This window comes from Sphaeramia orbicularis, chromosome 16 (assembly GCF_902148855.1).
Source record: "Sphaeramia orbicularis chromosome 16, fSphaOr1.1, whole genome shotgun sequence".
Taxonomy (NCBI): domain Eukaryota; kingdom Metazoa; phylum Chordata; class Actinopteri; order Kurtiformes; family Apogonidae; genus Sphaeramia; species Sphaeramia orbicularis.
The window spans coordinates 55,394,300-55,421,074 of NC_043972.1; the positions used below are offsets into that span (position 1 = coordinate 55,394,300).

General features: G+C 39.2%; 3 protein-coding genes and 1 pseudogene across 3 annotated transcripts in view; 2 read left to right on the top strand and 2 right to left on the bottom strand.

Moving 5' to 3' along the window:
* LOC115436241 (NLR family CARD domain-containing protein 3-like) overlaps positions 1-26,775 on the top strand; it is a 1,147,354-nt gene that overhangs the window by 843,920 nt on the left and 276,659 nt on the right. The gene's annotated exons all lie outside the window — the stretch shown is intronic.
* LOC115436275 (zinc finger protein 664-like) overlaps positions 1-26,775 on the bottom strand; it is a 1,196,486-nt pseudogene that overhangs the window by 367,132 nt on the left and 802,579 nt on the right.
* The window catches only part of LOC115436287 (zinc finger protein 431-like), a 676,852-nt gene that overhangs the window by 346,390 nt on the left and 303,687 nt on the right, over positions 1-26,775 (top strand). The window lies entirely within an intron of this gene.
* On the bottom strand, positions 16,384-24,551 carry LOC115436314 (zinc finger protein 239-like). The gene is made up of 2 exons (XM_030159158.1): positions 24,478-24,551; positions 16,384-18,932 (listed from the first exon to the last, which is right to left on the bottom strand). The coding sequence occupies exon 2, from the start codon at positions 18,857-18,859 to the stop codon at positions 18,053-18,055; it is 807 nt and encodes a 268-aa protein (XP_030015018.1). The 5' UTR covers positions 18,860-18,932; positions 24,478-24,551; the 3' UTR covers positions 16,384-18,052.

The window sequence follows — 26,775 nt, forward strand, 5'->3', positions numbered from 1 at the left end:
AGACTTTCACCAGAATGAATCGCCTTAAGAGACATCTATGCATCCACAGAGAAGAAAAACCATATGACTGTGACCAGTGTGGGAAGACATTTACCCAACGGTCTGCCCTTCAGACACACCAACGCATCCATAGTGGAGAAAGACAATAAAACTTACCAGTGTGGGAACACTTTCAGAGTCTTGTCTGCACTATTTTCTCACCTTCATGTTCACCACAAAAACTTGATGTACCCATGTGATATGCACAATGATACTCTGGTCATCCAACATTGTGTCACTAACAAGTGTCACCGACGAACTCATACTGGAGAGAAACCTTACCAGTGCAGATTTTATAACAGATCTTTTATCACAGGTTCACAATGTGCCAAACGTGAATGTGTCAAAAATTTCCACAAAGGACAAAAACTGAGCAGTTGTACAAAATGTGAGGCTCTAGAAACTAGTAGAAACAATCAGTGTCATAACACACCAAAACAGTTGGAGTGTTAAAGGTGTGAAAAAAGATTCTGGTCATCCTCTGCTTCTATCATCAGCACAGATGTGACTCATCAACATCTGGACCAAAAAGTACCTCGGCATTGGACGACAAGAAGAAACACAGTTTCTGAACCAGCAGCACTGACTTCTTTGGACCTCTATTGACTTTGTGGATGTTTAATCACTCACTTGTTGTGATTCTGTGGCTGGTTGGGGTTCACATCTGTTCATTGTTCACTAATGAAACTAGCTACTCCTGTAACAATTTTCCACAGTTGTTGTGCATTTTAAGTTCATCCCCCAAAATGTTCTACACTTTTTTAACAACCAACTGTGCATATGTGAATTAATTGTTTCAAAACCTGAAGTAGAAGATGGTTTTAATTTTAATGCTGATAATAACATTAGATTATGAGTAAATTGTATGAATATCTGCAGTAATACACAAAGACATGCATCATGAAAATAATAATGGTATGATTTTTCTCAAACAAACTGTAATTTTAATTAATTATAAAAAGTAGATCTATTCTTCTAAGAATTACACAGTTTATAGTGTACCTGGTTACCTCTGACAATAGCTGTGCAATAAGATCAAAAATGTTTTCGCAATACGCAGTTTCATATCCTTAGGAAACATAATTGTCAGGACTAATGTCAATTTTTTTCCAATTAAAAGATAGGTTTTTGGTTCTAAAAGACTTAAGAAGAAAAAAACACAGTAAGTCATATAAGTTATAATAAGGATGGAGACATCATTATCAGACAACACTGTTTGAAGATCCTCTCAGCCCATTATTTGGTAACATTTTGGATGTTTATAAAGTGTCAGTGGTTGATTTTCATCTGTTTTGTTTACATTTACAATTGAATTTATACTCATTCAAAGATGATGTTATTTAATGCTTGAAAATAATCAAATTATGCTCTTTTTGTCTATGAAATTAAGTTTTTTTTTGTCTCCATGGCACATAAAGGTTTAAAAAAAAAAAAAAAAAAAATCACATCGGTATCGTCACAATGGTTATTTGTCAGCCCATGCTTTTACAGTTGCTGTGGTCTTGGATTTTGTGATTTACTGCTAATTTTGTTCATTGTTATACATCAAGAAAATTAGTGTTAATTTTGTTAACCAAATTACATGTGATCTAGATTAATAAATTGAGTTCAGTCAGGTCTTATATAAAAGATGGAAACACTTCAGCAACTGTGAACAAAGTAAACCTCAAAGCCTAAAGAGAAAGTGTAAGTCATGATAAATAAATATAAAAATATATAATATATAAAAATATATCATGATAACAATGATGATTTTTTTGTCATCCAGATCTATTGTACTTAGCTGAATTTACAGTTAATGTTTTGGATTTTTCTTTGTATTAACCTACTTATTTAACAGTATGAATTACTCAAAATAGACTATAACTGACTGTACATATACGAGGAAAATACGTAATAATTAGGCGACTGTAAAATGAAGTGTTACTCACATCTTGGAGTTAAAAACTGTGGGAGCAAATGACTGAATTGTCGACTGTTTTTCTGAACCCTGGGATAAATAAAGTCGTCATCTGGGTTGGATAGCGGACTCCGACATCCAGCTCCGGCTCTGGTTCTGTTTGTCTTTGGTTCACACACACCCTTTAACTCCAGACATATCAGTGGTGAGCGTTCTGAATGTATGATTTATTTTAAATATTCATAAAAATGTAACCGTTCACCCCATAAGAAAAATTTCTTAACATGCTCTGGTAAATGTTCATTCTGTCTTCAAAGTATAAAGGTGAAAATAATTCATTTAACAAACAGGAGCAAGTTCACCTGCTTGACTAGTTTCGGCTACTTCCTGTAGCCTTCGTCAGAAGCGTCAAGTGCTGTTTCCGTGACGTGTCTTATAGGCTGCTCAGGAGGGTTTGTCAGACAGCTGGGAAGCCGGCGCCCCCTGCTGTCTGACGCCTACTCCAGGACCACATCGCAGGTGTGAGATAAGGTGTATGCGCGGTCATACTCACAAATATGTATTTTTTTTCCCCAACTGAAACTTAAAAACTTGAAATTACCATAAAATATATGTAAAACAGTTCATTGTTTCATCATTGTTAATCCATAATATCCCCATTCGATGAAGATTATGTTTATTTTTTTCAATTATATGATTAGATCAGGGGTGTCAAACTCATTTTACTACAGGGGCCACATTTTTTTCTTTGTTTTGGTGCAAAAAAAACTAAAATTAAATCATTATTTTTCTAGAGTTTTGGGTGTGGAGCTGCTTTGTGGAGTTCAACCAGGTGTCAAAATGCAGCTGGACTGATTTAGAAAAAAAAAGAGCCCAGATTAAAAACTAATGAATCCAAATTTAAATCCTTGTTGTACAGTTTGTTCCAGTTCACAGTTCATGCCCAACATCCTAAATCTCTTACTGATGTACATTCTGAGTGCCTGATTTAGTAAAAACCTGTCAAACTTCAATTCTTCTTTGTCTTTTTCTGGGATGTTTGGGTCAGACGTACAGTTACAGTAAGGCTTTTAGATTATGCTTTGCAACCACAAAAAAGCATCAAACTAAACTGTATATGTATCGTAATGCTGCCTGTTTTTGGCACTTTTAAAAAAATAAATATGATACTTAAGAGTACGATGCACGTTAGATCCATGAAGAAAATGGGAGAAAAGCAGGTTAAATGGATAGACATATCTACAGACATTTACAGGACACGCAAGATCTAGTCTCCACCTTAACAAACTGGAAAACATGTGGTAAATAGAAGTGTAAAATCTTCATGGATCTATTGTGCATTTCCTTTCTTTTCTAGTAACATTTTTTTTTTAATATAGGGATGTTCTCGTTACTGTGGTGGCTGTGTCCGCCCTGCCTCTATATTTGAATTGTGTATATCATCCAGTTTATATCAGGTTACTATCAAATAAAATGCATTTGACATATGTTAAACGGATCGTTTTAAATGGTAGTTGAATGTGACTAAATTTTACAATGTCAGGTGAACATCATACATCATGCATCATGAACCAAAATGGAGGAGAGGAAAAGTAACATCATTAGTTGTCTGCTTAATCTTTACATTACAAAGTTGTTTTGCTTGAAGAGTCTTTAATTTTGCAAGTCTTAAGTTATATTCTGAGTTATATTTTCCAACTGTATCTTGTATTTTTATTTTAAGAGGTACTGAACAGTCCGGTTTGATTCGTGTGTGTGTGTGTGGTTTTGATTGAACTAACACCTGCCTGCGATGAACTCAGAGCAGAGGTCAGATTCTACCTAAAAGATCTATTTTTACAGCTTTAGAAAGTAGTTGTAAAGAGAGCGTAGAGCGGAAAAAACAGAATACGAACTAGGGGATCAAGACATGCTAGCCTAACAGTGCAGGTGTTGAGACTTAGATCGCTTTGCAGTTAGACTATGTAGAAAGATGGTTATTTTATAAGTTTTTGGGCTTAGATGCCTAAGCAAGGTTGATTGACAGGTGTACACAACACACGCTGAACTTAGATGAACTTTTGTTATAAGCTTTTCTTAGAAATAATGCTGAACAAATGACGTATAACGGATATGCTTTGCCATGTGCTATTATTAACCAGTTGTGAGTCTTGTATTAATGAGGTCACAGAGAAAGGGGAGTCTCCAACAGTCACTAAAGACTATAAAACGTAATGAGGGAGACGCCCTTCCGGTTCCTTCTTTTTTCCTTGGTTTTTGTTTTTGACAAGTGTGTGTTTTATAGAGATACTAGTGGTAAACTGCCTTCTCTGATAATTCAAAAGTTTTGATTTTTTGTAAACTTTTGCTGTTTTAATAAACCAGATTCTGGACTAGAATTTTTTAAAACTCAACCCTTCTCTTGGTGAATTTTTCTTCAGTCTCCTGTTGTGTTCCCCCGACACTGACTTCAAGTGGTAAGTCCTTTTAAATTGTGGGGTACCCCCCATTCCCAGCAGTTGGGGTTTTTACCTTGGCTCCTTAGATTCTATGGGGCTCCTGGGCAGATAAAGAGACACCGTTTTGTCCTTTGCATCACGTAGACGTTTCCTAAAGTAGCGAAGGTACACTTTCGGTGGAACAAATATGAAAAGTATTGGAACAACAGTCTCTTCCTGAGATCTTTGAGTCTACGTGTTTTACACATACAAACCCAAAGAAGGAAGCTTACAGCACCTGGTATTCCCAGGAAGTCTCCCATCCAAGTTCTGATCAGGACCAAACCTGTTTACCCTCCAAGGTCAGATAAAATTGGATGTATTCAGGGTGGTATGGCTGCAGGTAATGCTAAAATATAATGTTTTCACTCTGGACTTAAAGATGCGGGAGACTTTTGTCACCAATTTTTCATCAAAGTCTGTTAAAGTTGAGGTCTGAGTCCATTATTACCCTGAGATTTCTAACCTGATTTTTAGCTTTTAAAGAAAGAGATTCCAGATGGCTGATGAAACTTTCTCTGGCAGCATATGTTTAAAGACTGACAAACCATCCAAAATCTAAAACCTCAAATTTCTCTTCATTTTCTGCTGGTGTCAATGCAGGTGCAAGTGATACATGTAAATGAAGTCAGTTTGTTGTTGAATGTATAAAGGGTGTTTTTGTGTGGGTAGGTGGCGTTTACGGTCATACCATCCTGAATGCACCCAATCTCATCTGACTTTGAAAACTAAACAGAGTTGGTCCTGGTTAGTACTTGAATGGGAGACTTACTGAGAATGGCTTATGACCCCCCCAAGAACCTATTGCTCAACCTGGGATTGATTGAAACAGTGATCGGGTTGGATGCCTCCATCTGGTGGTAAATCAAGATGCTGCAAAAAGGAAAAATAAATTCCTCCATTGTGGTTGAAGGCTATGTGGGCCAATTTCAATCATCTCTTTCCATGCACATATTTATTCACATTCTGTTACTGATATAATTATTTCTATTGTGTTTTAGGTACCTAGATGGAACAGATAAGATTTCATTTGTCATTGATAAGATTCAATTTGTATTCTGAATATGGTGTTGGCCTATGTAATAAATCCTTTACACATGTATAATACATTCTAGAAAAAATACATTATCTGACAAATTGGTGAAGCAAATAAAGATATAGCTAATCCAAAATGCACAGTTTATTGAGATATAATGTAGAAGATAGAAATGGAAAAAGATGGAATTTGTCAATTAAACAAGCTTTATTTATTGAAATATGCAAACAGGTTTACACATTAAAAATATGAAATCAACATTTTTATATTATCATTTTATTTAAAAAAATTCTAACACATAATGATGAGGGTACTAAGTAATAGTACACAATTGTACAAAGTTCACTTTTATAGCAGAGCAAGTGCATTTCCAGCTGTAAAAAGTGCAGTTGAGAAGAAACCTCTTACATATTCAGAGCAGCAGGTACACTAGAATACAGAGGTTGCATTTGAGAAATGCATGGCATGGAAAAATAACTACAGAGTATTTGAGGACGTGAAAATACAACAGTCTACATCAATAAAACATAGTGCAATAACCTAGTTACACAAGGGATTGTTAACAAGTTAGTATATACATTTGTACATGCATAGGCCTAAGATGGAGTAGGTGGGTGGGTTGTAGGGAGGACAGGTCTGGGCCAAGAGTGGACTGGAGTGTAGAACCAGGAAAAGGTGGATTGGCTGGGATGGAATGTGGTGGGCAGTGACTACAGGGTTTCTCTCTCTCCATATAGTGTTTTTTTTTAGTTATTTTTCTTTTCTCTCTTTTTCTCTCAGGGGTAGCGAAGAAGGCCAGCATGTTGGGCAGCGCCCCTATGACAGACGACGGAGGTGGCAGTGGGTGGAACTCCATCTGCTCCTTCAAGAGCCTCCTCTCCACGGTCTCCCCTCTCACATTCTTGTAGCAGGAGGCCCTCGCAAAGAGGCCGTCCGTCTCGCTGCCCTTCAGCCACCTGTTGTTGGGAGTGGCAATGCCCGGTGCTTGGGCAGAGGCAGGAGGCTGCTCCCAGAACTTCTGCCAGCCCTCCAGCACAACCCCACCAGGCTCTGAGGCAGCAGAGCTCTCCTCCAGGGATGAGGGTCTGGGCCGGCCCTCAGTGTCCTGACTCCCAGCTGGAGTGAGCTCCCCCCAGGTGGTGAGCTGGGTGCACACCGCAGCCTCAGACTCCTCCAGGATGTTCTCTGACAAAGAGACTGAATAAAAAAAATAAGTATGAACGGCACTGCTAAATACATGCTACACTAATGAATTTGACATGGCTCTAGCACACAGTAGTAACAGCTCCAGAGCAGAACACAACAGTCTTTTCTTGTTCATTTCAATATAAATGACATTACCTGTGGCAGCCAACAGCTCTGCATCGCTGGCATAGTTGGCATCCTGCTCAAACTGGGAGACCGCAGACTCTGCCCGTTGAGCTTTTGACTGCTGTAACTGCAGAAAATAAACAAACCACTGCAGACAAATGACATGTCAAATTAAATTGATCTCCTGCAGAAAGTGCTGTATGTTTGCTTGCTCCGTGCAAAGCCACCTCATTGAACATAAAAGGCCTATGTATACCTTGATGGTACCTCCCATCTCACAGTCTATGAGATTAACATGACTTAAATCTGCACTTTTTGGTGAATTCTTTCGTATCTTAATCTGAATACATTGTGTGTTGTGATATACTTGTTTTCATCCGCTTTTTTTTTTTTTTTTTTTTTTTTGTGACCGAGTGAATGACAAGTTGATTGTGTTTGTAGATTAGGCCTATAGAAAGAGTACTAAAAAAGATACAATATGAATAACATTATGGACAACTCAGATATTTGAACTCACAACCAATACGCCTACCAAACTTAAAATAAACCACTTCAATGTTATTTTGTTGAAAATTAATATCATATAATTAATACTATCATATAATATAATAAATATAGGAAGCATCATATAATACAATAAGTATAAGAAATATCATATAACCAATAATATCATATAAAATTGAGATTTGCTTTTTAAACTCTGGTGCTTATTACTGTGCAACTGCTCACTGACTGCTGAGAGCGTCTAACCTCCAGTCTTCTGTCCAGGTGCAGGTGACGGCAGGGAACTCTCTGGCGTACTCCAGCATGCACTGCTTCTGCCACTGCAGGACCTGGTTCTGCTCCCTTTTCTGGCAGAACTCAAAGAGCAGTCAGACCAGCCAGACCACGTCGTTCTGGCTGGCCGCTTCCCGCTGTACTTCCCGAATGTGAGCACCAGCCGGCCTCGCCACAGCTCCCCCTCGGCCCTCTTGGACGCCACCTCCGCCCGCTTGGGGTCCAGCCAGACAGGGTCCAGGACGGCACAGGGGGCCCCTGCCACAGCTTTGGCTGCATCTGAGCACTGCAGAGATTGAATAAAACTGCCTTTTATTAATGCAAGAAGACAACTTGCCAGTTTCAATTATCTCTTTCCGTACACATATTTATTCACACTCTATTACTGATATAATTATTTCTATTGTGTTTTATTTACCCAGACAGAACGGATAAGATTTCATTTGTCACTGATAAGATTCAATTTGTATTTTGAATATGGTGTTGGCCTATGTATTAAATCACTCTCACATGTATAATACATTATAGAAAAAATTACGTTATCTGACAAATTGGTGAAGCAAATAAAGATATGGTTAATCCAAAAAGCACAGTTTATTGAGATATAATGTAGACGATGTTAGAAATGGAATCCATCCTTGTGCTTACCATCTTTTTCAGTAACACAGGAAAACATTTTGGTGAAATCACTTACATCTAAAACAATATTGTTATGTATGTTTGTATATGTGTTTTTGTTTGGGGTTTTTTTTTGTTTTTGTTTTTTTTTGTTCTTTTTAGTTTTTATTAATATCTGGTAGGAAAAGTTGTAAATGGGTATTATCATATTAGTGTACATAGGAAAAAGGATGTGTGATATTGTTATACTCCTCTTATTATTATTGTTGTTGTTGTTGTTATTATTATTAATATTCATACAAAATAATAATTGCTATATAATGATCATAAGGAACAGAAATATGGGGTAGGAGTACATAAGTTTTTACTTCTTCCTACTCCTTTTTGAGCATGTATAATTTCATTTCATTTGTTTTATTTATATTCATATTATTCTTCTTATTATTATTTATTTACTATTACTATTATTATTTATGTATTTATTTTGCTGGGTGTTTACTTATCAATCATTTCTGTACCAGTACTTATATTTTGTTGGTTGATTTTTGGTTTTGATTTCACTGTCTACATGCTCGAAATAAAGATTTCATTCATTCATTCATTCATTCGTTCATTCATATTTAATAGCCTACAGTATGTATAGATTTAATACAATGCAGCATAAGCAGAAAAAGTCACACATTTTTCTACTATAGGCAAAAAAAAAAAAACAGGTGTAACTACAATAAAAGTTATTTGAAAGTTTTATCTGAAAGTTTCTTTGATGCACACATATAGTACAGCTTTCATAAAGGTTACTTGTACAGAAAGCCAGTAGCCTGCTTTGAAAAAAAAGTGATCTTACCATTCTTTCTCTATAGTTTTCATCTGTTTCTCTCTAGAATAGCAAATATCAGAATATTAGTCACAATGTGAGGTCAAGAAGATAAACAACATGAAGTACACCGCAAGCCCCCTCTGGGGGAGGGGGGGGGGGGCGGGGGTACATAAACATCACATCAGCGGACACGTTAGCTAGGTAAAACACGAACGAGTTGTCAGTACGTTGTCATTACACATTAAATAGCCAAATCATTCATTTGTCAACATTAGTGTAGTCAGTTACGACATTTTTCTGAGGGAGATATGAGCTGTCAAGTCAGATTTTGTTCCACAGGTCGAACACTTCAGCTGGCTAGCATACTAACAAGTTACAAACAGCAGATACAGTAAGTTGTCATCACACATAAACAAACCGAATCATATATTTGTCTATTTCGGTGTGGTCGATTACTAATTTTCAGAGAATCATTTGTGAAAAATTATGATAAATTCTATAAGGAAAAGTGAGAGTCGGAATAAACCTTACCTCAGCAACCGCTGGAAATGAATGAATCCAGTTCTCACTCAATGACTGGTGGGTTGAGCGCCCAACAGCGCTCAAACATTGGTCGGTTGAGCGTCGGATAGGGACTTGGAGGAGGATTCGCCAGTACTGACCAGGCCCAACCCTGTTTTGCTTCCAAGATCAGACAAGATCAGGCGTGTTCAGGGTGGTATGGCTGTAAGCAAGAGCAGCTGTCATATTCACTCTCTTTATAGATTTAATCACACCAAAGAGCAGGTTTTCCCCTATGTTTTCCAATATGTGAAATATAAATCACCCAGTATTAAAGTGGCAAAGGCAAGGCAAGGCAAGGAAAAGCAAGTTTATTTGTATAGCACATTTCAGCAACAAGGCAATTCTGTCATGTTGGCTTTTGGACTGTGTCTGGATTTGTCTGTCTTTTCTGTTTTGTTTGTCATTTCCTGTTTTATTTTGTTAAGTTTCCCTCATGTGTCTTGTCTGTTGTCTTTACTTCCTCTCCCTGATCGTGTTCACCTTTTCCCTGATTACCTGGCTCCTCCCTGATTGTCTCCACCTGTGTCCAATTGTCTTCCCGCCCTCTTGTGTATTTAAACCCTGAGTCTTCCTCTGTTTAGTTGCCAGTTTGTGTTCTACAACTTGTTGTGCCCACTCACCAGCGTTTTTGGATCCCGTTTGTTTGTCTGCCGTGTTTGACCCGTTTTCGTCCTTCGACCACTGATTCAGCCTGTTCCTATCCTGCCTGCTCGTCAACGGCCTGGTTCGTGTACCCGACTCTGTCTCTGCCTTCTCCCTTTAATACCTCAGCCTCCACCAATTACCTGTGCTTCGACCTTCGCCTGGATTACTACCGTGAGTTCTGCCTGTCCCCCATGTACCGTTGCTTGTTTGATTGCTTCTCCGTGTATGACCTGGCTTGTTTTTTGACCACCCTCTGTTTGTCCCTAGTGGGGATTCTGTTGGGGTTTTCCCGGCTCAGCCAAGCCGGTTGTCAGCCTTATCCACCCGCAGCCCAGACGTTTATCCCCGGATTCAGTGGCATCACAGAATTTACATTATCTCTGTGTTGTGTTTATTCACCTGTGAAAGTGTTTAATAAAAACACTCAGCCTTACTGGTTTTTTTGTGGTCTTGCTTTTGGGTTCAGCCTTTGTACTTAGCCTATCACAAATTCAAGGTGCCTCACACAGGACATTGAAATACGACAGGGAAAAAGAAACACATTTAAAACATTATAAAAGAAACATGTAAAAGGTGATTAAAAACAGCAAGTAAGAAAACAACACATAAAATCCAAAAATATAAAAACACACACATATTAAAGTAAGAGTTGCAGTGCAGAGTTTCGAAAGAGAATTATAAAATTTAAAAAGTCAAAAGCCTTTTAGTCAAAGGCAGCAGTGAACAGGTGAGTCTTTAACCTGGACTTAAAAGAACTCAGACTCTCAGCAGACCTGATATTTTCTGGTAGTTTGTTCCAGATATACGGAGCATAGAAAATGACTGCTGATTCTCCATGTTTAGTTCTGACTTTGGGAACCCAGAGCAGACCTGCACCAGATGACCTGAGTGGTCTGGATGGGTCAGACTGGACTAGAAGGTCTCTGATGGATTTTGGGCCTAAACCATTCAGTGCTTTATATGCTAGTAAGAGAATTTTAAAGTCTATTCTCTGAGAGACAGGGAGCCAGTTTAGAGACCTCAGAACTGGACTGATGTGGTCCAGTGTAGAGACCTCAGAACTGGACTGATGTGGTCCACTCTCTTGGTCTTAGTCAGGACATGAGCAGCAGCATTCTGGATCAGCTGCAGTCGTCTGATAGACTTTTTAGGCAGACCAGAGAAGATACTGTTACAGTAGTCCACTCGACTAAAGACTGAATGCATGGACAAGTTTTTCAAGGTCCTGCTGCGGCATCAGTCCTTTAATCCTAGAAATGTTCTTGAGGTGATAGTAAGCTGACTTTGTAATTGTATGTGGTTTTTTAAATTCAGGTCTGAATCCATGACAACACCCAGATTCCTGGCCTGGTCTGAAGTTTTTAACTGAAGTGACTGGAGCTGCATGCTGATTTTAAGATGTTCCTCCTTGGGTCCAAAAACAACTACCTCTGTTTTTTCTCTGTTTAACTGAAGAAAATTATGGGCCATCCATTCAAATATTTGCTCCATGCATTTACCCAGTGCTTGTATGGGGCTATGGTCACCTGGGGACATTGAAATGTAGAGTTGTGTGTCATCTGCATAGTTATGGTAATCTATTTTGTTTTTTCTATGATCTGAGCCAGTGGAAGCATGTAGATGTTGAACAGAAGGGGCCCCAGGATGGAGCCTTGGGGGACTCCACATGTAATTTTGGTCTGCTCAGATTTAAAGTTACCTATTGACACAAAATAATCCCTGCCCTTTAAGTAGGATGCAAACCAATCAAGAACTGTGCCAGATAGTCCCACCCAATTTTCCAGTCAATCAAGTAATATATCATGGTCGACTGTGTCGAATGCAGCACTAAGGTCCAATAAGACTGAAACTGAAGATCTGCCATGAACTGTGTTTTAAGCGAATGTCACTGAATACTTTGAGCAGAGCTGTCTCAGTGCTGTGATGTGGTCTAAAACCTGACTGAAAGATGTGAAAGCAGCTGTTGACTGTTAAGAAGTAATTTAGCTGTTGGGACACTGGAGCCTTTTCAATGATTTTACCTAAAAAAGGAAAATTTGATATCGGCCTGTAGTTGTTCATTGAGGTCTTTTCTAGATTGTTCTTTTTTAGGAGTGGCTTAATAACAGCTGTTTTCAGGGTCTGTGGGAAGACTCCTGAGCTTAGAGACACGTTTACAGTGTAACAGATCAGATGCCATGATGTGTGAAACTTTTTTTTTTTAAAATCTGTAGGTAAAACATCCAGACAGCAGTAGGAAGAGCTCAGTTGGTGTAGAATTTCCTCCAGATTTTGGTCATTGATTGGATTAAACTGCGTCAGGGTGTTTAAATGCTTTTTAGACAGACACAGCACAGATCCTGAACCAGGTGTTGAGGGCGACTTTTAAAAAAACAGTGTCGCCGAGAGGCTAAGTGAGGGAAAAAATCTTTATCTGCTGGACGCGCTGCTAAACAATAAAAAAGGGGAAGTGAGCTCCAGAGTAATGTCCATACGTTTATTAAAGGTAAAAACAAACAGTGAAATAATCCAGTAATATCTAAAAAACACCCAAGACAGTATACTTTGGCGGCGGTCAGCAAAAGTATGACCTTCCCCCCTCACCCCCTCAGTTCATTCATTCAAACGGGTAAAACAGCTGATTTTACTACGTTGGTGACATAAGCACCACCCTCACATAACTCCTCCCCGGATGTGACAAAGAAAATATTATCTGGCACTTACACACGGCCTGTCTAATATGCTGAAGTTTCTCTGTAAAGAACAAAGCAAAGTCATTGCAGGCCCTGGCAGAGGGAAGTTCAGGTGCTATTGACACAGGGGGGTTTGTAAGTTTGTCAACAGTAGAAAACAGTGCTTGAGCATTGTTTTTGTTTCTGATGATAATGTTTGAGAAGAAAGACTGCCTTGCATTCCTCAGCTGTAGATAATAAGTGTGAAGTTTCTCTTTGTAGATGTCAAAATGAATCTGGAAAGTTGATTTTCGCCACCTGCATTCAGCTTTCTGACACTCTCTTTTTTCATTTTACACTGCCATGGCATTTCTCCATGGAGATCTTTTCGTGCTAGAGACAACCTTCAACTTAATGGGAGCAATGGCATCTATCACATTTAACATTTTAGAATTAAAGTTATTCACTAGCTCATTGACTGAACCATAAGGCAGGGTTGCCGTAGAAGAAAAAAGTACATTAAACATTTCAGTGGTGTTTTCAATAATGCATCGCTTCTTGATGACTTCTCTCTGATTACTTGTGTGCACAGAGATAGAGCTCTCAAAGAAAACACAACAGTGATCGGACAGGGCCACTTCGCTCACAACAACCTTGTGTATGTTTAAACCCTTGGAGATAAGCAGGGCCAAAGTGTGCCCCCTGTTATGTGTGGGTTCGGACACATGCTGACTCAGCCCAAAGCTGTCAAGAGTATATTACAGTTCTTTAGCCCCTCTGTCCTGGAGGTTGTCAACATGGATGTTAAAATCACCAACAATCAGTGGCAATTTCTCATAGACTGCAGTGGAAGCCCGGCTTCCCCTAAAATTACGAAAATTAAATGGTTAAATATGTACGGTTGTGTTGACATTTTATTGACTACAAATGTGTTAGAACACATTCATCTCAAAGATGAGTTGGTTCAGAATCAGCTTTATCACAAATCAACGGGCACGATGTTGTTCACTTCTCATACATTCCCGTTGCGCTGTTTTCTCATACTATCTCTGCTCAGTGCATTTGTCCGTAGACTGCGGGCGTCTCTGGGCTTCAATGGGACCGAGTGGAACAGTTTTTTTCATTGCCTCAAAACTGGACGGTAATTGGATAAATGCCACAATGTTGTTCCGCCCCCGGACGCTGGGCGTCTCTGGGGGTGAATGGAGCTGTGGGCGGAGCTCGGCCAGGCTGGACGCCAGAATCCCACGTGCTGATTGGAGGATCAGTCGAAAGGCTGAATCCCGTTTGATTGACAGCTGTTTTCAGATCTCCTCCTTCACTGACACAGTTCAGTTTAATACGGTTGTGCATTCTGCTGTGAAATCGAGAGAGAAACCACTATGAAATTACTCGTTCATTTCTTGCACTGTAAATAAAACACACTCATTGTACTTCCTTGTTTGAACTTAACATAATTTCAGCGTTTTCTTGTTTCAGTTCCATAATTTAATCATTTCTTGTTCGAGTTTAATACCGTTTTGTAGATAGTTAAATCAATCAAACTGTCGGCTAGGTCGGAGTGAAAGCAGCATCTCTAGTTTAAAAAGGCTAAAGTCTTACACCTGCAACACAATAGGCCAAGGCAATCTAAGCAGCCTAGCTCTGCTGGACATTGAGAGGACACTGGTCCGCTCCCTGGAAAAGATGCCTACTTGGTATGATAAGGTCACTGACCATTTTCTTTAAAAGGAACAGAGGGCCGAATGTATGTTTAAATAACTTGACAATTTTTTTTTTTTTTTTTTTTTTTATGTAAGCCGACAATGAGCTTCCCCTGTCTGAAAGACGAGCAGCCGCCACTGGTTCAGCAGATCAATAAAGTCCTGTTTCAAAACCTCTGAGTGGTGATTCACAACATCAAGGGCTTTTGTGTGAATGATGAGAGAACGTAAGAGGCCAAATAATTTAAACTGAATTAAAAAAAAAAAAAAAAACGATTCTTCTGCTAATGTAGGACTGTGACGCACTGTCTTCAGCAGTGCTAGTAATTTGTTTGTTGGTTTCGTTCATTTCCTGCTTATTTTGGTGAGTGGTTTTGTTCATTTGTGTGCACTGTGTCTGTCTTGTCTGCGTCCTCCCTGATTCCTTTGATTGTCTTCACCTGGGGCTCATTATCCCTCTACCCTTTATATGCCCCCCTCTCCTCGTGTCTGTTGTCAGTGTGTCTTCCATGCTTTGCCAAGTCCATCTCCTTTGACCATTGCCTGTGCTGCTTATCTATGCTTTGTAAGTTTATTGAATCCACATTTGTGAAGATCTTTTTGTTATATTTTTTGATTCCTCAACGGAGAAGATTTTTGTGTTACTTTTTGAAACCACGTTTTGGGAAGACCTTTTTGTTAATTTTTTGATACCATGCATGTGAAGATCTTGTTAGACTTTTGATTTCACGATTGTGAAGATATCTTTTTTACTTTTATACTTTGAGTTAATAAATACTCAAACTAAGCTTGTTTTGTCTGTCTGGTGCATTTGGGTCCAAGCCTTGTGTTTTCCTAACAAGGACATACTGAACTGAAATTTAAAACATGCATATTAACTCAAATAACTGAACACACATTGGTCCCTGACCAGCTGACCACTGGTCATCAGGGAAGATGGGAGGATTGTCCCAGTCCATGTGTGATGTACTCTGGGGGGGTCCTAGTCCTTCCTCAGACCACATTGTGGAGGACAGTACAGACCACAGTGATGTCACATGACCTCAAAGGGCTGAACCTTAAGTGGTGAAGACAGTGAAAGTGTGCCTTCAGGAAGTCAAAGGTCATTTGGATCCTGGTATGGACATGACTGTAGGCCTGCTGGGGTTCCTGGGGGTCTGTGTATGGTGTCAGGAGGAAAGGATGGTAGGTAGACTCCCTGTCCCCCAGGCAGACCTCCTGTCCTCCAAGTAGACCCCCTGGAATTCAAATGGGGTTATGTGGAATTTCTAATAATTGATAAAAATGAAATAAAAAACTTACTAATAAAACTCTGTGGTGAGTTGACAGAGCCAATCCATATCAGACAAACTGTGGTTGTGAAACTGCAGCACTGTGGTTCTGTTTCTCTGTGGTTCTGTTTGACCACAATGAACATTTGACAGGTAGTTTCAGATGCTGCAGCTCTTTCATAATTCAGTTTCAGTTCTTGTTTGTTCAGTATTAATTGTCCTCCTTGTAAATCACAGCTGGACTGACTGTACATATCCTAACCAAGGAAAATCCAATTCTCCCTTTGTGCAGTAATCTACACCTGGATTTACTGCCTCCATCCACAATAATATACATTATATAGACTAAATGTCCTCTAACATTAACCTGGATTTGAAACAGAGGCTAGAAAACTATTACAGGGTCAAAAACAGTTCAATTTTGGCAAAAAAAAAAAAAGTCTCTGTTTTGAATGTCTGGGGTCGACAGAAATCTGTGATGTTAAAATGGAGTCAGGAGTAAAAAAAAGGTTGGCACCACTGAACTATAGTCTCAAAGTACAGAGGAAGAAAAAAAAACACTAAGTTTCTGAATTCCAACTTTATTATATACAACATAGCTAATACAAGAAAAAGGTCAAATTGAGTACCTTAATGTTATTCTTTTCTCATTGCTAACAAAAGATGACAGTTTGTGCATTCTGCTGGAACTTCAATCTCACTGATCATCTCCTCAGGAGGGAACTCAAACACTCAGTCGATCAGATAAAGTCAGACACAGAAGCCTCCACCCAATTCTCTACCTCATTTGGTAGGAGTGTGAGGAAGCCACCACTCTGCATGGCAGCAGAAGAAAACCACTACTTCCTATAGGTACCTATAGGCCATGAAATTACATAGGTATTCTAGTGAGGACGTTTTGAAAGAAACTGGATAAAAAAAAAAAAAAATTCTAGATAATTCACTGGAACCAAAATTTCTGTTGCACATGCGCCCAATGTTTGTTCCATATACCTAATAAATTCTAAAAAGGGAATAAATGTGAGTAATTCTGACCCACCCTGTTCTTCACCAATACATAAGTTGATGTTAATTCATATTTGTGTACACTTTGGAAGCTTCAATGTTATGGAACCATGTGATCAGGATGGATTATTATAATATTTAGTGGCAAGTAAGAGTTGCAGTATTAATCAAAGAAAAAGACATGCAACATTCACATAGTTATCTATAATTTATAAACAATTTGGAAAAGGTACCTTAAAGTAGGTATAAATATCTTTACTTTCTCTAACTTTTATTATCCAGTTCCAAGTAAAACCATCAAAAAAACAACAAAAACACTAATTTCATGGTAATTGATCAAATGCCTAAAATCTCCAAGTCCCAAACTTTATATGCTATAAAAATGTAATTTTGGAAAAAGTAGTATAAAAATCTCACCACAATATGTTGGATACACATAATAAAAGTAACATTTGGAAAAAAGAAAGGCGGTCTGCAATACTTTGCTTTCTGTCATTTTATAACTGTGGTGGTGTTGCCTTTCTTGAACTTAAACTGCACAGAACTATTGTGGAAAATTGTTACAGGAGTAGCTGGTTTCATTTGTGAACAATGAACAGGTGAGAACCCCAACCAGCAACAGAATCACAACAACAAGTGACTGATTAAATGTCCACAAAGTCAATAAGTAGCAGTATGTTCAGTTTGTATCCTTTGTGGAAAGTTTTGGCACATTCTTCTTTAGTACATTGTGAACCTGTGATAAAAGATCTGTCACAAAATCTGCACTGGTAAGGTTTCTGTCCAGTATGAGTCTGTTGGTGACACTTGTAAAAGTTGGACGACCAGAGGATCTTGGTGCACTTATCACATGGGTACATCAACTTCTTGTGGTGAATGTGACAGTGAGAACATCATGCAGACAAGGCTCAGGAAGCTTTCCCACACCAATCATAGTCTTATGGTTTTTCTCCTCTGTGGGTGCATAGGTGTGCCTTACAGCTGGACTCTATGGAGCCAGATCTGGAGGTTTTTAAGTTTGATGTTCTTGTCAAAAGAAGTCAGTACTGCTGGTTCAGACACTGCATTTCTTGTTGTCATCTGATGCTGAGGTACTGTTTGGTCCAGACAATGATTCACATCTGTGTTGATGGCAGAAGAGAGCAGAGTGTGGCAAGAATCTTTGTTCACATTGGTAACACTCAAACTGTTTTGATGTGTTTCTCCTCTGTGGATGCGTAGGTGTGCCTTAAGTCCATTTATACGGGTGTAAGTTTTCCCACACTGGTCAAAGTGATATGGTCTTTCTCCACTGTGGATTCGTAGGTGTCCCTTAAAGTTATGCATGTCAGTGAAAGTCTTCCCACACTGTTCACAGTTATATGGTCTTTCTCCACTGTGGCTGCGTAGGTGTCCCTTAAAGTGATGCACCTGCGTGAAAGTCTTTCCACACTGTTTACAGTCATATGATCTTTGTCCACTGTGGATGCGTTGGTGAACTTTAAGCACCTCCTTTCTGATGAAAGCCTTCCACACTCCTCACATGAATATGGTCTTTCTCCACTGTGGATGCGTATGTGTGTCTTAAGGTTACTCATTTTGATGAAAGTTTTCCCACACTGTCCACAGCCATATGGTCTTTGTCCACTGTGGATGCGTAGGTGTGACTTAAGGACAAACCTCTGGGTGAAAGTCTTCCCACAGTGTTCACAGGGATATGGTCTTTCTCCACTGTGGATGTGTACGTGTTTCTTCAAGTTACTCATATCAGTGAAAGTCTTCCCACACTGTTCACATTCATATGGTCTTTCTCCACTGTGGCTACGTAGGTGTGTCTTAAGGTTACTCCTCTGGGTGAAAGTCTTCCCACACTGTCCACAGTCATATGGTCTTTCTCCACTGTGGATGCGTAGATGTATCTTAAGATCACTCATACGGGTGAAAGTCTTCCCACACTGGTCACACTCATATGGTCTTTCTCCATTGTGGATGCGTAGGTGTGTCTTAAAGTGATGCATGTGGGTGTAAGTCTTCCCACATTGGTCACAAGTGAGTTTTCCTTCCATATTTGCTGGAATCAGGTGATCTTCTCCTGATTCAACTTTTAGGTTTCACTTAAAATCCACCTTCAGCTTCTTTCTACATCGAAACAAAGAGAAAGAAGAAGAGGTGGTCACTGAAATGCAATGGAATGGAACAGAACAAACACATCTCTTCAGGACCAGATTAAGCAGATAGACAAAATTAACTATTCAGGTCATCGACAGGACATTTTCAAAACAACCAATATTTGATGGGTTCTCCTTAAGAGTTGTGTTTTCTGTATGAGACCAGAAAAAGCAACTAATAACAGAGAAATTGATGATGAAAAATGTCAGGTTCTCTCCAGTGTTGGCAGATTCTTTTAATAGTTACAAAATTACAAAACTCTGAAAAAACTTGTTCCGTTTGGTCATTGAAAGTAAAGTCAGACCAATTCACTGTATTATTAGGGCCCAAGGGCTGAGAATTGGCTGCAAAGGCCCTATTGTCTGTCAAATGTTTTCTATTATCATCATTATTATTATTATTCCGTTGATGACTAGTGTGACATCACAAATCCCTTTGGTTTCCAAATCCCTGCTGCTAATGTAAACAGCAGTGGCTGGAGTCCAGGAACTGGTCACCTTTTTCACACACGTACAAGAAAATATGTAGATGTGTGGATTTTTTAGGGCTGATGCCGACACCATTTTCGTTTTCATCAACCTTGGCCGATGACCGATGCAGGCTGCCGATTTTCTTGAGATGATATTGCTTTTGCTCCCTCAATTTACATAATAAAAATGACACAATGATAACAAATGTTACAAGTCTCAATTTAAACAAAAAAGAAACATAACTGAACTTAAAACAACATTTAACAAATAGTAAAAAGAGGAAGAAAGGTGAGGTAGAACAAGTAATGTTGCATATAGTAGCATTTAACAGCTTCATTCTTGTTGAACTTTATCAAACATACATTCAAATAAAAAGCAAAACTAAAAGAGTTCAGTGCTCTTAATTTTTCAAGTAATTTCTTTGAAAATAAATATTTGACCATAATTAAAATTCTTACAGGATTGCACACAGTAGCAACAAGCAAGCAGCATAATATAGTGCACAGTGTCCTATAGTGAATTTTAAAGGAACCATTTCCCACTGAGTCATTTAATGCTTAGGCCAGTGGTTCTTAACTTTGTTGGCGACACTGAACCCCACCAGTTTCATATGTGCATTCACCGAACCCTTCTTTATTAAGAAATACGATATGATTTTTTTCAAATTCAAGACACAGGCATATGTTTTACTGGTGCACAAAATGAACCGTGCATTAACATCACTGTGTTCAAAGAACAAAACCAATACAGTGCATGAACTTACAACAAATTGCATACCTTTTCACAAAGACTTGACCTTTTAATACAACCACACTGAAATGGTTTTAATTTTTACCTTATGTTTTCCATAATGAACTTATTGTATTTATGCTATTTATCATTTTTAACATTTTAACACACACCCATCACCTAATTTCCATCAGGCTACAATAATAATGAATATTTACTGCAAATCAGTGTGACTTCTGCTGTTGTGTATATGTATGTGTAGGCCGTCACGTCAACCCAGTTTTCGTTTCATCTCGCTCCGAACTTAACGAACCACGCAATTTTGACATAAAAAAAAATTAATTGCATGTAGTGTATCAAAAAAAAAAAGTTCTCGTTATACTCCTTCAGTATTTTTGTGATCGTTGTTTTATTACGGCACTAGCTCGGCTTTAGCGTAATAAGATTTCTCCATCCGCGACGGTGCGTCGGTTGTCACGTGATTGTAACTGACCAGTGCGGTGACCGAAAAATGTAAACAAACGCTACACATGGCTGCCTCCGTGGTTAACAGGAAGTAGCAAAAGTCATAACAACAATGTGGAAAATACTCAAATAATTCATCGTCAGACGAATGGAAGAGATTAGAAACACTTCCGGATGTGTTGTAGTGCTATAAGCAACAACAATGCACCGCGTATATTGGATGTCAATCAGAGAAAGAGTCTCCGAAGTTGTTTGTTTACATACACGGACCTAGCCCGACACACACACCCGACTAATGAGTCGAGTGTGTGTCTTGACCTCTGCTGAACCCCTGAGACTGACTCACTGAACCCCTAGGGTTCGATCGAACCCAGGTTAAGAACCACTGGCTTAGGCCTAAGTTTTAGTGCACTTCCATAATCTCTTGTAGTGCAAATGGCCTTCCTAAGATAAGGAAAGAGTCAACAGCAATACAAAACCAAAAACAACTGAAAATGAACCGTGCATAATATGCATATTGCCCCACTTCCAATACTATTGACCTAGTTCTTAATATTCCCAGTTTAGGAGCTGTGGGTTATAATGGAGGAAACGAAGATGCTCTGCATTTTCCCCTGTCAGCCTGTACTTCTGCAGGAGAAGCCATTTATTTCACTAATAACACACTTGATCTGGAGCTGTGGGGGTGGGGGTGGGCGATAGCGGTCCATGATTGTGACGACGTAGCAACCAGCAAGGGCTGGGCCATAAAATGATATATATCACGATATAACTTTTCCTCGATAGAAATATGAAACATGCTTGATACAATTTCAATAGAATTCATTCGTTCATGTTTAGACAGACATAAGAACAGTCAATCATAATTAAGCAGTGCCGCACCAAACCAATCACACTAGAGCTATGTCAAGTTAGGTCGACGCCCACAGCACAGGTGTAAGAGCAGCTGCAGCACACACACTAATGTTGGGGCTGAAGAGGGAGTTAATGAGTGTTCCCTCCCCAGCCAGCATGTCCATGTGGGCCCCAGAAGGGTTCCATTTGGGCTGCATAGAAGGGTCCCATGTGGGTTTGTCCACAGTTTCCATGGTGACTCCACATGTGTTTGACCAGAGCAGAATCAGAATCAGAGATTTGAATCTCTTTATTGTCATTGTAGCAAGTATAACAAAACTGAGGTAAAGCTCTAAGGTTCAGTGCAAGAATTTTACAGACAGACAACAAATATCAGTAGAGCAACAACAAATATCAGTAGAACAACAAATGTCAGTAAAAGGCACAGTTATTTACATTAAAAAATAAAAACTATTGCAAACTAAGATATTTGTAAGACATAGAATTTAAGTAGTGCAAATAACATGAAAGATAAATATCGTGGGATAAATAGTGTGAAGAATAAATAATATGACATATTCAGATCTCTGATTCTGATTCTGCTCTGGTCAAAAACATGTGTGGTCACCATGGAAACTGTGGACAAACCCACATGGGACCCTTCTATGCAGCCCAAATGGAACCCTTCTGGGGCCCACATGGACATGCTGGCTGGGGAGGGACTAAATTTGACTGAGAACTGGGGCGACTGGGTGACTGAAAAGTAGGGTGGAACCGTTTTGGTTCGGGGCTTTCAATACAATACAGAGATACATGCAGCCTACGTGAAGAACGCAAAGACTCACCACGACAAAGTTGGCAAGAAATTCACTGATTCACACTTTGAGGCTCAATAATCATTGAGACACAAATGACAGCCGTATGCAGCTTTGGTAACACACAGAAGAAACTACAACCCTGTTTACATCCAAACAAACGGTCCTTAACCATCAGTAGACGGCACTACCTTGAATGTGGAGCCAGTCTGTGAGCGAAGGTTTAGGGACCGTCTGCAAAGTGCAAACTGGAAAATTTCTACATATTTAAAATTCAGTCATTTTGCTTCTACTCAGTGAAATGGCACCAGATTTATCTGACACACCCATGAACCCCTTCTGCACACACTACACCACTGAGACTGGACAGATATCAAACACAGATCAGACTGAATATAATATGAGCTACATCTGTGTTTAAATGGGACTATATAGTCTGTCAGCAAATTCTGTATTGTTGGCTTGTTAACCCCTGTGCCTCCCTCAAAAAAAAAAAAAAACCTCTGCTCACCCTTATGGACAAAAATGTGTACGCACGAAAAACCACTATAAAAATAATCATACGTCAAGATTGTTTTTGGTTAGAAGGTTAGAAGAAACGGGCATTTCTGACTTTGCATCAGTACCTGATAGAATGGAGCGAGATTTCAGCCCCCCCCCCCCCACACACACACACACACACACACACACTAACTACATCCTACGTGGTGCCCTTATGTCTAATCTCTTTCCTTTATCATTAAAAAGGACAAATCTGTCCAAAGATTATCCTACAGAGATTATAGTCAGGATTAGAAGCAGACACCTTACTCTACCCATATCACCAAAAGATAAACACATTTTAAAACTTTAAATGATATCTGTCCTTGTAATGAGTTTCTGGAACAAAGACTCAACATCGATAAAAACAACTGTTTTTCTGATCTGCCGGACTCTCTTTCACAGCTTGTAATCGTCATCAGAACACAGCTGGTGTCCAGAGTTGGACAGATCCTTCTATATAAACACAGTTGGACAGATCCTTCTATATAAACACAGTTGGACAGATCCTTCTATATAAACACAGTTGGACAGATCCCTCTATATAAACACAGTTGGACAGATCCCTCTATATAAACACAGTTGGACACATCCTTCTATATAAACACACTTGGACAGATCCTTCTATAAAAACACACTTGGACAGATCCTTCTATATAAACACACTTGGACAGATTCTTCTATATAAACACACTTGGACAGATCCTTCTATATAAACACAGTTGGACAGATCCTTCTATATAAACACACTTGGACAGATCCTTCTATATAAACACACTTGGACAGATCCTTCTATATAAACACACTTGGACAGATCCTTCTATATAAACACAGTTGGACAGATCCTTCTATATAAACACACTTGGACAGATCCTTCTATATAAACACACTTGGACAGATCCTTCTATATAAACACACTTGGACAGATCCTTCTATATAAACACACTTGGACAGATCCTTCTATATAAACACAGTTGGACAGATTCTTCTATATAAACACACTTGGACAGATCCTTCTATATAAACACAGTTGTGACACTTCCATGAACTCCGCTTGTATAAAATGGTGGATGAAATCTGGCCCTACCTCTGGGTTCTGGAGGGACTGATGTTCCTGCATTGAGTGGAACGCCGTCAGAACACATTCATTCAAAGTTATTATTCATGAGTTAGAGGAAGACAAACTTCTGTAACTTGGCGTTTGTAAGATCCGACTCATCCTATAAGGATACTGTTGAGTTTGTTCATGTTTAGTTTTGAATGAGTTTGTCGTCCGTGCTAACGCTAGCATGCTATTAGCCGCTATGCTATCCGCTGGTGAATGCCTTATTGTGTGTGTTCTCAGAGCAGAGCTTGGCAGACACACAGTGTTCACAGATAAACACTGTTTTCTGCTTGGACCTCAGTCCTAGAATAGTCAAACTGAAAATGCTCAATTGTTTCTCCTTATGAGTACAGAACAATTCCAGAATGAATGAACTGGTAAAGTTAGCACCAGTCCCGTAAGTAGCCTACCCATGCTAACACCAAACCTTCCCCCAAAATGGAAGTTTTCAAAGGAATAAAGTCAGTCCTTTCAGTGGTCAACCCCACTGCTCAAAAGCACAACTGACACAACAATACATACAGTAGTGACACAACGGTTGTGTGGAGTGATGTTACCTCAGACACTGAAGCTTTCAAACTCGATAAATTACTGATGGTGATGTTTGGAGAAGTGCTAAGGCTTCGAAGCGCGTGTCGAGTAATGGAGGGGGCGTTTCCGCGAAGCGCGTATAGAGGCTTGCTTCATTTAGGGGAGGAGCCGCAAATGATGACGTCCGAAGCTTTGCTGCCCGGATGTGCCACGTGAAGTGGTTCATAGGTGGTTCTATGTGATTCAGGTTTAACAGCAGTAAAAACCTCTGTTCAAAATGTGGGTTTTTGATTGAGAGTTAGGGTCAGTGCAGAGTTTGAACAGAGTTTGGATACCAGAGTTTGGATAGCGTTTATATAGTTTGGAGATAGTTTGAAGAGTTTAGAGAGAGAGAGATCATTTGAAGATTTAGGAGAGTGAGAAGAGAAGGATGAGTAAGAGGATGGAGCCAGTGAAGAAGAGGAGGATATCCCCTGTGTGGGAACATTTGGATTTGATAACTCCTAATAAGATAAAATAAATCTAACATTATTTCAGACACATAAGGTTTGCTTATCTGGAGTACCGGGAGAGACAAAAAATTACTGTATCCCAATTTATATAATCTTGCTCTTACATATTTGTGCATCTTCTGTATCATGTGAAAGAGTGTTTTCAAAGGCTGGAGAGGTTGTGTCAAAAAAAAAGGAATCACGTCAAACCAAAAACTGTTGAGAAACTATTATTTCTGAATAAAAATGAATAAAATCTCCCCTGTCCTGTACATAATTGTCCAAGTTTCACAAGCATGTTCAGTGTCCTCTTCCTAGTTCCACAAGTACTTTCACTGTCTTCTGCCTGTTTAAGTCCATGATATTTTCCTAAAGTGACAAAAAAAAAAAAAAAAAAACGTTGCACAACCTCCCACATATAATACTTCCATTTGGGGAAAATTTACACACAGAGAATACATTCAATAATATTTTATTATACACATATGTGATAATTTATGTAAAGAAATTATTTGGTCATACATTTTTTTTATTCATAGTCATTCCCAAGAGCCATAATGAACACAAAAATTCAATGCATTACAGATTCTGTGGTTCAGATCCAGCTGCCTGTGATTCTAAACATGGACAGTAGGTGGTTTCGTGTGCACATGAAGCTTCGAGAAATGAACCCTTTTTCGAACCAGTTGGCTCATGTGGTTTGATGCCTCATGAGGCTTCATCTCACCATCACTTGATACTGATTGTGGAGCAGTGGACCGGAACTGATTCTTCTTCTTTAGTTTTTACGGCAGGTGGCACCTAGCGTTAAGGTGCATTACCGCCCCCTACTATGATGGAGTGTGGACCAGAGTTGACAAAAATAAATAAATTATGTATCTATGTACACAAAATGCAATAATAATAATAATAATAACAACAATAATAATAACAATAATAATGTAACCATCCTTTTTTAATCTCTTTCACTCTTGGGTGTACTTTTGACAGTGAATACAAACATGTTGAACTGATTCTTCTTCTTGGCAGTAATTCCATAATCCTGTAGATGCTTCCTGATCAGCTTCATTCTTTTCTTCAGTCTTGTATGTCCTACCCTCAGCCTTGTTTAGACGTTCTCCTTCTTTTCTTCTCCTTTTGCTTATTCTCTCCGTTCCCACTTGTTGCTGAACTGCATACAGATGTTTTCCTGTATCCCATCTGTTTTGCCATTCTTTGAAAATGTTCCTTTTAATTCTTGCCTTTGCCTCAGATTTACTCAAAGGGATGTTCATCATTTCTTCTAGTTTTACAGCATTCTCAGCTCATGTGTCCACTGTCTCATTTCTTTTTCCTCTCCTGTGTGCTGGTATCCACAGAAATGGGATCAAATGACTCATGTTATTCAGTCTGTGGAGGTTTTCATATATTTCATGAACTCAGTCCTGCCTACTCTCAGATGTAAATGACTGCAATTCCATTAAAGAAGGATATGAATCTGAGCCAAGAACAACAGTTTGAATGTGCATCTCTTCTATCCACTTCAGTTCTGTTGCTATTGCCAACATGTCAACAGTGAATACTGAAAGGGGGAGGGGCTACTGTTTCAGATGTAGCCGCCTGGGGCCCAATGAAGACGGGATCTGAGATGGACCCCCTCATGTGCCCCCACCCTACCGCATCTGTCCAGACTGGAACTCCATCTGTAAATGGACGTCCATCAGTCCTGGTGCATCTCCAGTCTGTCCGTCCATGGGAGTGGGTCTGTCCTTCCCTGTGCTTCCCCCTCAGGTTTCTCTTTTCGGGTTTTTGGAGTTTTTCTTTGTCCAGAAGGAGGGTCTAAGGACGGGGGGT

Bases quoted from the DNA above. Each gene is read 5' to 3' on its own strand.
- LOC115436314 (XM_030159158.1), bottom strand. From the start codon at position 18,859: ATGGAAGGAAAACTCACTTGTGACCAATGTGGGAAGACTTACACCCAC.